Below are 10,950 nucleotides of genomic sequence, written 5' to 3' on the forward strand. Positions count from 1 at the left end.
TAATAATAAGAATAAGAATAACAACAACAACGACGACAACAACAACAATAATTTTTAATTTTACCCTTCAAATCAAATATATGATTTTTTTCAATAGTAATAATATTTTTTTTTCAAATTTATTAATAATAATATCTATAATACTAATAATAATATTAAACATGTCTGACCCAGGTTCTTATAGTTTTTAAGTTTACCCTTCAAATCAAATTCATGATTGTTTTTCAATATTAATGATATTTTTTTCAAATTTATTAATTATTATATTAGCAATATTAATTATAATACAAATAATAATATTTTTAATATTAATAATAATATTAAATTTGCATTACCCAAGTTTAAGTGGGTCTGACTGCATCGTCAGACTCAGGAGGTTTAGGTTTGGTTGTAACACCAGACCTAAGAGTCTTGGATTTGCCTTTCAATGTGGATTTGCACAGTGCAATCCACAGTGAAAAAAAAAAGCAAAAAAGAAATCTATAACTAATAATATTTTTTTTTCAAATTTATTAATTATTATATTAGCAATATAATAATAATAATAATAATAATAATATTTTCAATATAAATAATAATATTAAACTTGTATGACCCAAGTTTAAGTAGATCTGGCTGCAACACTAGACCCAAGAGCCTTGGATGTGGGTCTTATTGTAAGGTTGCGTTATGAAAATATGATACTTAAATAAAATAAATTTTAATATTAAATAAAGAAATTAAAAAAATTAATTGAAAACAAAAAAGCAAAGCACTATTCCAATGAATAGTGCTTTGCGAGTAAAGATACATTAAAATCCTCTCATGAGATTACGATAATTTAATAAAAAGTAAACAAAACAAATCTTAAAGTTTAATTCTCAATCAAATCGATATTAAAAGATGAAATTGAAAGATAAAAACTAATTAAGAAAAATAAAAAAAATCTAAATCAACGGGGTTAACCCGTCAAACCAGGTTAACTTGCCAAACCTGAGATCTGTGTTATGAGAGTATGATAACTAAATAGAAAAAAAATTAATATTAACAAAATAAACAAAAAAATTAATTAAAAAAAAACCTATAACTAAATGCAATAACTTTTTCATTTTGAATTTCACTGTATAATCCACGGTAAAAGGCTAATGCCTTTTAATTTATAGTTAATTTAAAAGTAAGATAGATGTTGCTTTAATATTAAAATATTTTTTTATTTTTAAAAATTTATTTTTGATATAGCATATTAAAATAATCTAAAATAATAATAAAATTACTGTAAAATTAAAAAAAAACCATTTTTTTAAAAATACAGCTTAGACGTAATGTTAAAACCACCTTGTCGCTTCTGATTTTTTTGGGATCGAACGGTTGCAGTAACAGTAAAAATAAAACTTTTGATTTTGATTATCTGATTTTTTTTAAACCGGCTTGTACCGTATTACTTAACGGTCTCTAAATCAATAATTAATTAATGATATATTCTTCTTCATGGGCTGCTGCTGATGCTGCCTGAGCCATCGAGAACACAAAAATTCCCAAAAGGATATTATAGTCATCACATTAGTCAACCATGGAGTCAACATCCTTGAACTTTCATTACCTCTCAAAAAAAAAAAAGAGAGAGAAATATTACCAACAAGGTAAAAACACTATTTTCCAAGGCCATTCTTGTCACAAAAATATTCCACTCTCTCAGCTATATATCACAACCAGACTGACATCCAAAGTACCAAACTTTTTTTTTCTTACAGGAGAGAAAAGAAGTGATCTTTGATCTTCTGTTTGTGTCTTTCTAGTTCAAGAATGGCAACTACAGAGAGGAAGGATGAGAAACACACAAATGGTTTAGGGTTAGATTCATCAGCAGAAGAACAACATGAAAGATGTCCTGTTGAGGAAGTGGCCTTAGTTGTGCCTGAAACTGATGACCCAACACTTCCTGTCCTGACTTTCCGTGCATGGTTTCTGGGTTTAACTTCATGCATAATACTTATCTTTTTGAACACCTTCTTCACTTACCGTACACAGCCACTCACTATCTCTGCCATTCTTATGCAAATTGCTGTGTTGCCTATAGGGAAGTTTATGGCTAAGACTTTGCCCACTAGAGATTATAGGATTTTGGGGTGGAGTTTTAGTTTGAATCCAGGGCCTTTTAATATGAAAGAACATGTGATTATAACTATCTTTGCTAATTGTGGTGTGTCTTTTGGTGGTGGTGATGCTTACTCTATTGGTGCCATTACTGTTATGAAGGCTTATTATAAGCAGAATCTGAGCTTCCTTTGTGGGCTGTTCATAGTCTTGACTACTCAGGTAATTCTTTTGGTGTTGTTTGCTTCTGATTTTGTGTCTAGATTCAAAAGTCATGGTTGATTTTGAGGTAGTGAAACACTGGGGATTTTTTTTTCATATGATTAGAAAATTGGATTTGATTATTTGCATGTTGGTTGGACTCTAAACTTTTTGTGGTTCTTTTTATTTTTAGTTTTTTAATGTGCATTATGCAGGGGATATGGTTACTGTGCATTTGATTTTCAACCAAAAGCTATCTTTTTTCAATTTAGTTTTGTTTTATTAGTGCATTTAATTGTAGATTTTCATTTGATTTTTGTGTTTCTGGTTCTTGATCTGCAGATTTTGGGATATGGATGGGCTGGGATGCTAAGGAGATACTTGGTTTATCCTGTTGAGATGTGGTGGCCTTCAAACCTTGCTCAGGTTTCTCTGTTCAGGTCTCTCTCTCTCTCTCTCTCTCTTTTTTAACTTGGCCCTACATTTTATAAAATATCTGTTTGGTTGATGTGAAAATACAGAACCCAGAAAATTTTTAAAGCCTTTAAGCTTTAACTTTTAGAATCATAAATTTTATGCTCTTTCTTGACAACTGGTAAATCTTTGAAGGGATGGTGATAGTTGATCTATTCTTCAACATATCCAAAGACTGCTTGTGGTTTAAATTCCATTACTGAAGATGCACTCGACAGAATATTTCTAAAAATACAAATAGAGGCTGAGTAAAAGGACATTGAAAAGTTGACTATGACTATAATTCTAGTTGCATTACTTTAGCTTGTTGGTATATGATTCAAGTGCATGTTCACTGTTTGAGAATCTGTTCTGTATCTGTTCTTGCCTTAGGGGACAAAGTGCATGATGCTACTGACGTTGGATTGTTGTTGACAGAGAATGAAATGCCTTCTTAATTTGTTTTGTTTGTCATGAATTTGCATGTGGGATCATATTCCTGAAGGTCATTGGTGAAGAAAAATAGTCTAAGTGAAAACATTCATATGTGATTAGCTCGTAGGTAACTTTTGGCAATAATGTTGTCATATGCTAACAATCTTGTCTCTACAGAGCACTGCATGAAAAGGATCCGAAAAGTAAAGGCCTGACTAGGATGCAATTCTTCCTCATTGCCATGACAGCAAGCTTTCTCTATTATACAGTCCCTGGATACTTGTTCCCAATCATGACGTTTTTCTCATGGGTGTGCTGGGTATGGCCTCATAGTATCACGGCTCAACAAGTAGGGTCAGGTTACCACGGCCTTGGTGTCGGTGCCTTCACTCTTGATTGGGCTGGGATTTCAGCCTACCATGGCAGTCCTCTTGTCGCTCCTTGGTCTTCCATTGTCAATGTTGCAGTTGGATTTATCATGTTCATCTACATAATACTCCCTTTGTGTTATTGGAAATATAACACTTTTGATGCTCGGAAGTTTCCAATATTTTCTAATCAGCTATTCACTTCTAGCGGACAAAAATATGAAACTACAAAGATCTTGACCCCAGATTTTCAACTTAACATCCCTGCTTATGATAGTTATAGCAAGCTCTATCTGAGCCCTCTATTTGCCCTGTCAATTGGATCAGGATTTGCAAGGTTCACAGCAACCCTCACACATGTGGCGCTGTTTAACGGAAGGTACCCTGGTAATACAAGTATAGGTTCCCTTATCACTGGATCTTAATAAATGACAATACGTGTTTTCCATTGTCCAGGGATATTTGGAGGCAAAGTAGAAGAGCAGTGCAGAATGTGAAATTGGATGTTCATTCAAAATTGATGAAAGCTTACAAAGAAGTTCCTGATTGGTGGTTTTATATTCTCTTAATAGGAAGTGTTGTCCTCTCGTTGTTAATGTCTTTTGTTTGGAAAGAAACTGTGCAGCTGCGATGGTGGGGTATGCTCTTTGCCTTTGCCTTGGCTTGGCTTGTTACCCTTCCTATTGGTGTTATTCAAGCAACTACGAATCAGGTATGCCAATTTTTTTTAAATTGTGTCTTTTCTTATCTGCCCTCTTAGACATAGGAAACTTTGCTTTTAATGGACAGCCAAATCTTAGTTGAGGGTATTTCTGTTTTATCTCATAATGTAGTGTTTACATTGCAGCAACCTGGGTATGACATAATAGCACAGTTCATGATTGGATATGTTCTTCCAGGAAAACCAATTGCAAACCTGCTTTTCAAGATTTATGGACGAATTAGCACGATCCATGCTCTTTCTTTCTTAGCTGACCTTAAACTTGGACACTATATGAAAATTCCACCACGGTGCATGTATGTAGCTCAGGTATGGCATTGCAGAAACCTGTACATTTGGGCATTGAAATTTCATGTTTTAGTAGTGTGAAGTATTAACCATAGATTTGGTGTTTTCCTCAGCTAGTGGGGACTTTTGTTGCTGGTACACTCAATCTTGCAGTTGCGTGGTGGATGTTGGAGAACATTGAAAATATCTGTGATACTGATGTACTTGATTCTAATAGTCCATGGACGTGTCCTAAGTACCGAGTCACTTTTGATGCTTCTGTAATCTGGGGCCTCATTGGACCAAGGAGGCTCTTTGGACCTGGTGGCCTCTACAGGAACTTGGTATGGCTGTTCCTCATTGGAGCTTTCTTACCGGTTCCTTTCTGGGTACTGAGCAAAATGTTCCCTGAAAAGAAATGGATTGCATTGATAAATATACCAGTAATATCTTACGGTTTTGCTGGAATGCCACCTGCAACTCCCACCAACATCGCAAGCTGGCTTGTCACTGGAACTATATTCAACTACTTTGTCTTTCGATATCGCAAGCGCTGGTGGCAGAAGTATAACTATGTCCTATCTGCAGCATTGGATGCTGGGACAGCTTTCATGGGTGTTTTATTGTTCTTCGCTGTGCAGAATTCAGGCAAAGAATTGAAATGGTGGGGTACGGAAGTTGATCACTGTCCTTTGGCTTCGTGTCCAACAGCACCGGGGATTGTAGTTAAAGGATGTCCAGTCTTTTAAATAGCCACGCAGCCATTTAAGAGATGGATAAGAAATTGCGAGCAGATAGAGAACAATTAAGAATCCATTTTTATTTTCCATGCTTGTACATGCTTCTTTCCATTTAATTAGAAAGTGCTAGTTATGATGTTCCTCTTTATGCCTCCTCAATGAACATTTACTGTTCTCAGCTTACAGCTGTTAGCAGTAATTTCTCTCAACCTAGCAGTGAATCCCTACCAAATTCCAACCTTGATCGTCCTGTAATGTGAATTACTGAGATGTTTTTTACTTGCTATATGTAGCAGAGAATGCCCTTCACAAAATAGGGAATTTTCCATTTGGTAATAAAATCTTTGCATTCTCCTTTGGGTCATGTTCTCACTGTTCTTGATACAGCACTGAATGCTGGCTACTTATCAACTGATTTGAGTGAATATCACAACAGATGCTTTTCAGCAGGATGCCTCGTGCAGTCTTTTCATACAAATTGGCCTATCACTTTAGTATACAGAAAAAAAAAAGAACTAAAATTCTATAGCATAACAAGATATTAATGCTGTAGATTAAGCTTATTATGATTACTGGAATGAGAAAAAAATATACAATGAAAGAGGCAAAAGCTGCTCGCTATCCTAATCAAGGACATACATAGCATATTAGCCCCTGCAGTCCTTCATTCTATATACCAGTTCTCCACTAGTATTCTGTAATTTTCAAAAGGCAACTATAGAATCTCACCCTTTTGAATATTCCTCCTATGATTTAAGCTAAAAATAATAACAATATTAATAAATGAACAGATGATCAGGGAACAGAAAAGGCAGCTTCAAGTTAGCTGCTTTGTTTTCTTTCAACTGTCTCTATCTTACTTGCATATGATTCTTAATAGAAACTCTTTAATTTCTTTAGACTGTGTAGTGTTGTTGGATGGTCTCAATATCAAGCCCCTTCATTTTAACCACTGACTCAACATGGCCCTTCAATGTGTGAATCTCTCTTAGCCTGCAACATTAGCACTAGTTCATATGCTTTGTGTCCTTCAAGAAAAGAAATTGCAGATAAATGACTACATGTAATATCATGAGCTTGATTTTCACTTCTTGAAATAGGTCTTAGAGGGCTAATCTTCATGCATGTCCATCTTTAATCATACTTGTCAGATACTGACATAAAAAATACAAGTTATCCCTCTCGCTCTAACCTTGGTACAGCTAAACTTTACCTTCCAGATGGTAAGTTAAAGGATTTCCATCATGGAATGACCTTTAGTTCTTTACTGTGCGTGCAGGCTAAGTACTTACCTTGCTACTTCGGCACGCCTCTTTGCCTGCTCAGCGAGCTCACTCAACTCCCTATAGCTGGCCTTGTCATTTTTCATGGTTTCTGGGGACTGGAGACCATGAAGCGTGCGCTGAGCTGTAGCCCATTGAGCCTCCCTTTCACCCTTTCCATAATCCTTCTTGGTAGTGAAAGCAGTCTGGATTGGTTTTTAAACAAGCACAGAGGTAATGCAATAAGAAAAAAGTTTGTGAAATGAAATAGCAAATCAGATTTTGTTGAGTTTAAAAACCTTGTTTTCTAGCAGATTATCCCAAGCCTTCCCGGTCAATGCATAGCGGGTGATGAACTTGAGGATGTCAAGAGGGATGTAGGTGATAATGCTGAAAATCCAGATTATTCCTGCCCATCCCCAACCGATGCCTTGGATTCTTGCAAATCCCCAGTTTGCATACACAGCAATGACAGTTGCCACCTTCATGGAGAAGTAATAAGTTAGAGCTTCCTACGGTGATCATGTTAATGGATAGATAACGGCTGGGAGTAGAAGGGGGAAAGAGATCAAAGTACTAACCAATTGCGCTGCAAGGAAGGCACCGACAAGCAAGAGACCAGGGCGTTCAGTGAAGGACCAGCTCCTTGACCTGGTCACAAAGATGAGTGCTTGACTGATGATGCTCACTTGAAGGTAAAGAGCTGCTGTAAGCTCATCTGGTTTACCTCTGATTGACCTCACGCCGAACTTATCCTGCAAACATCATCAAGTTTTAGTATTTGTTTCAATTTAACTTCATCTGAACTTTTATCATTTAGAGTACCAATTCACTTACGGAGAAGAAGTCAGTGCCATGAGCAAGCCAGAAGAACAGCACGGTTATAATTGCCAAGTAGGTTCCAAGGACAACGCCCATGGCAAAAATTTCCTCAAGCTTCCAGGAGTCAGGGACAGGAGATGGCTTGACTCTATCCTTGGAGATGGTCATAATGGTTCCATCATTGAGGATGGCAATGATGAGGACCATGAATGGAGAGAAGTCAAACTTCCAGATAAGTGCAACAAGCAAGAATCCCAACACAATACGAATTGTGATGGAAACAGCATAGATTGTGTAGTTCTTCATCCGTTGGAAGATGGCTCTGCTTGTCAGCACAGCACTGATAATCACACTCAATCCTGGTTCTGTCAAGACAATGTCTGAGGCACTCCTGGCAGCATCAGTTGCATCTGCCACGGCAATACCAATGTCCGCCTTCTTCAATGCCGGCGCATCATTAACACCATCACCTGTCATTCCACAAATGTGCTTCCTCTCTTGGAGCTGCTTAACAATCTCATATTTGTGCTCTGCATATCCAAAGCTCACATTATTTAGGTCTCCTAAATAGTACTCAAACACAAACTCTTTGCTGTACCAGTCAAGGTTTAATAAAGATCCCATTACCCGGGAAGACGCCAGCAAACCCATCAGCTTTCTCAATGAGCTCATCAACTGGAACGGACGCAATTGATTCATATTTGTTATCACCAAGGAGGGATGATGAAGGATACATGTTGGTACCCATGCCAAGCCTGCGGCCAGTCTCTTTTCCAATTGCCAGTTGGTCGCCAGTGATCATCTTGACATTGACACCAAGGTCAAGTGCTCGGCGGATAGTCTCAGCACTATCATGCCTTGGAGGGTCAAAAAGAGGCAAGAGACCCACAAACTCCCATGGTGCTCCTGCACTTTCCTTGTTCTTCTCTGGTATTCTCTGTAAACAGTAAAAAAAATGTTCATTTCATCAAAACATGGTTGAGCTAAAAAGTTCACCTAGGTTGTTAGATTCCAAGTAATATTATGAAACAAGTAGCAAAGAAATTGTTAGATTAATGTACCTGACGAGCAATTCCCAGGGAACGAAGGCCACGGTCAGCAAAGTTGTTGATGATTTCATGAGCCTTTTTCCTAATATTCCCCTTGAGTTCACAGAGCTCAATAATCTGGCAAACAAATGAAAAGTTACTACCCGCAGGCGGCAGTACAAGGGATAGTTTTCAAATAAGAGTTAAAACACACTGGAATGCATACTTGCTCGGGAGCTCCCTTGCTGCTTCTATACCAATCACCATTTCCATCAAAGTAGGTGATTGCAGTGCGCTTTTCGACAGGGTTGAAGGGCAAGAAATGCACCTCTATGATTCCTGATCTTGCCTACAAAGCTCACAAGAAGGCAAAATAAATTTTCCATTTCAATGACTCCAGGAAATATAACGAAAACAAACTGACAAGAACTAAAAGTTTATAAAAATGGGATTAAATTGCATACCTCACTGGGATCTCCCAACATCCCAACTATTGAAGCATCAATGGCATCCTGGTTCTCGGTTCTAGAAGCCCTGGCAGCGTGTAATATAAGCGTGTCCTTGTCCATGTCCTTCACAAACACCTGTAATTACCAACGCAGAAAGTACCGAACCTTAAGTCGTATGAAATCGTGTAAGATAAGTCCCTTGAAGATTATATGACTTGGCTACGATCACTGACCTCAATGAGAGTCTTGTCAACAGTAAGCTTGTTAAGGGTGAGAGTTCCAGTCTTGTCACTGCACAAGACATCCATTCCAGCCATTTCTTCAATGGCAGTCATCCTCTTGGTGATGGCACCTTGCTGTGATAGGCGGTGAGATCCAATAGCCATTGTCACTGACAAGACTGTGGGCATGGCAATAGGGATACCTCCAATGAGAAGCACCAAGAGGTTGTCAATGCCATCTCTGTACCTCCTGTGTTGGATTGGGTACATCACTATGATCTCAATCAGCATACCAATTGCAATTGAGCAGATACAGAAGTTACCAATAGCAGTCAACACCTGATAAATAGATTGCACACACAAAAAAAAAAACAGCTGTAAAACAAATCTCTGTGTGATCAATTTAGATTCTCATTAATTAATGAAGTAAAAATAAGCAATACCTTTTGGAAATGACCGACGTTATTGGTGCTGTCTACAAGGTGAGCTGCCTTGCCGAAGAAGGTATGAACACCCGTCGCAATAACAACAGCCTCAATCTCACCTTGCTTACAGGTTGATCCTGAGTAAACCCCGCTGCCGGGATACTTTGTGACTGGAAGGGACTCACCAGTTAAGGCAGACTGATCGATCTTGAGCGGATCACCTACCATGAGACGAGCATCAGCTGGGATAATATCTCCCAACTTGATGCTAATTATATCTCCTGGTACCAAAATTGCTGCATCTTGCTCACTCCATTTTCCATCCCTCAAAACCTGTAGGATTAATTATGTAGACAATGAGTTACATGAGGTTATGAGCTGCTAATGAAAGTAACAGCCATGTACAAGGAAGGATATTGGACAAATATTACCTTGGTTTTAGGAGCAAGACCAGCCATCAAAGAGGCGGCGGCGTTACCCGCATTGTTTTCTTCAATGAAGCTGATGGTGGAATTGATGATAAGCAACACAATGATACCAACAAAGTCTTGCCAATCCGGTGGCTTGCCTCCCCCATTAGCCAAAACAATGGCCATAATGGCAGCTGCCTCCATGACCCACGACAAAGGATTCCACATAAAGCCCAAGAACTTGAGGATTTTGCTCTCCTTTTTCTCCTCAAGCTTGTTGGGGCCAAAGATCCTAAGCCTCTCTTCACCTTCTGTTGTACTCAACCCCTCTTTCGTACATTTTAGCTTTTCAAACACTTCTTCAATAGGAATTTTCTCCTGCACAAACACAAAAACAAATTAACACAACATTTGTCAATATGTAGGTACCTAAAGAAGAAGCAAGATTCAAAGAGAAAACATGATGAGAAATGCTTACAAGATCAATACTCTCATTCTTTATATCTTCCATGGTGAAAGATCAAACCAAGAACCTTAAGCTTTGTTATAATTTCTTGGTGTTCTAGCTCTACAGTCTCTTTCAATAGGCCTTCCTCGGTTTCTTTGTTTCACTGGCCTATCAAAGAGTCCGCAGGGATTGTGAGAAAACAATTGATAATTCCGACAAGGAACATTTTGTTCTTGACAAAGCTCATTAGTATTTATAACCATCTTCCATCCTTAACAATCAAAGGAGTGAAGCCTCGCCGAATTCGGACATGTTAGTTTTGCTTTTGTGGTTTGCCAAGGTTTCCGAATTTGGAAATTTTAGTGATGTTAAATGAAAATGCTAAAAATGTTTCGGTGGCCAATTTTAGTCCTCGATGTATTGTGATTTTGGCACATCAAACCTAGTTGTTCCCAGCAACACAAATCGGATTCTTAAACTTTTGGTTTGGAGACAATTAAAATAAAAATAAAATATTTTGATAAAAATAATTAAAAGAAAGAAAGATAACATAAATGACTATTATATTTGATGAAAATAATTTTTTTTATTTTTACATTGATTTTTTTTCATTTAAATCTTTTTTTT

The 10,950-nt window shown here is 37.5% G+C and overlaps 2 protein-coding genes and 1 long non-coding RNA gene across 3 annotated transcripts; 2 read left to right on the forward strand and 1 right to left on the reverse strand.

Annotated features, from left to right (window-relative positions):
* Positions 1-1,695: 1,695 nt before the first annotated feature.
* On the forward strand, positions 1,696-5,622 carry LOC133689047 (oligopeptide transporter 3). Its single transcript, XM_062108757.1, has 6 exons — positions 1,696-2,295; positions 2,617-2,714; positions 3,340-3,909; positions 3,987-4,242; positions 4,378-4,560; positions 4,653-5,622. Exons 1-6 carry the CDS (start codon positions 1,783-1,785, stop codon positions 5,265-5,267), a joined length of 2,235 nt encoding a protein of 744 aa, XP_061964741.1. The 5' UTR covers positions 1,696-1,782; the 3' UTR covers positions 5,268-5,622.
* A 177-nt stretch (positions 5,623-5,799) lies between these two features.
* LOC133689210 (ATPase 8, plasma membrane-type-like) lies at positions 5,800-10,646 on the reverse strand. The gene is made up of 13 exons (XM_062108998.1): positions 10,354-10,646; positions 9,897-10,253; positions 9,484-9,798; positions 9,053-9,379; positions 8,835-8,954; positions 8,597-8,719; positions 8,404-8,508; positions 7,970-8,279; positions 7,358-7,872; positions 7,102-7,275; positions 6,820-7,002; positions 6,551-6,726; positions 5,800-6,251 (listed from the first exon to the last, which is right to left on the reverse strand). Exons 1-13 carry the CDS (start codon positions 10,384-10,386, stop codon positions 6,155-6,157), a joined length of 2,835 nt encoding a protein of 944 aa, XP_061964982.1. The 5' UTR covers positions 10,387-10,646; the 3' UTR covers positions 5,800-6,154.
* On the forward strand, positions 6,212-8,398 carry LOC133689211 (uncharacterized). Its single transcript, XR_009841273.1, has 3 exons — positions 6,212-6,754; positions 6,835-7,215; positions 7,341-8,398. It is a non-coding gene; the product is annotated as an uncharacterized LOC133689211 (long non-coding RNA).
* Positions 10,647-10,950: the final 304 nt, after the last annotated feature.

The sequence above is a fragment of the Populus nigra genome, chromosome 3 (genome assembly GCF_951802175.1).
Source record: "Populus nigra chromosome 3, ddPopNigr1.1, whole genome shotgun sequence".
Classification (NCBI taxonomy): Eukaryota; Viridiplantae; Streptophyta; class Magnoliopsida; order Malpighiales; family Salicaceae; genus Populus; species Populus nigra.

Excerpts from the sequence above, each read along its gene's own strand:
- LOC133689210 (XM_062108998.1), bottom strand. The coding sequence starts at position 10,386 with ATGGAAGATATAAAGAATGAGAGTATTGATCTT. Across the intron at positions 8,720-8,834 it reads TGTTGGGAGATCCCAGTGAG|GCAAGATCAGGAATCATAGA; the intron begins GTATGCAATTTA and ends TGAGCTTTGTAG. Across the intron at positions 6,252-6,550 it reads AGGCGTGCCGAAGTAGCAAG|GCTAAGAGAGATTCACACAT; the intron begins GTAAGTACTTAG and ends CTAATGTTGCAG.
- LOC133689047 (XM_062108757.1), top strand. The coding sequence starts at position 1,783 with ATGGCAACTACAGAGAGGAAGGATGAGAAACACACAAATGGTTTAGGG. Across the intron at positions 2,715-3,339 it reads GCTCAGGTTTCTCTGTTCAG|AGCACTGCATGAAAAGGATC; the intron begins GTCTCTCTCTCT and ends TTGTCTCTACAG. Across the intron at positions 4,561-4,652 it reads GGTGCATGTATGTAGCTCAG|CTAGTGGGGACTTTTGTTGC; the intron begins GTATGGCATTGC and ends TGTTTTCCTCAG.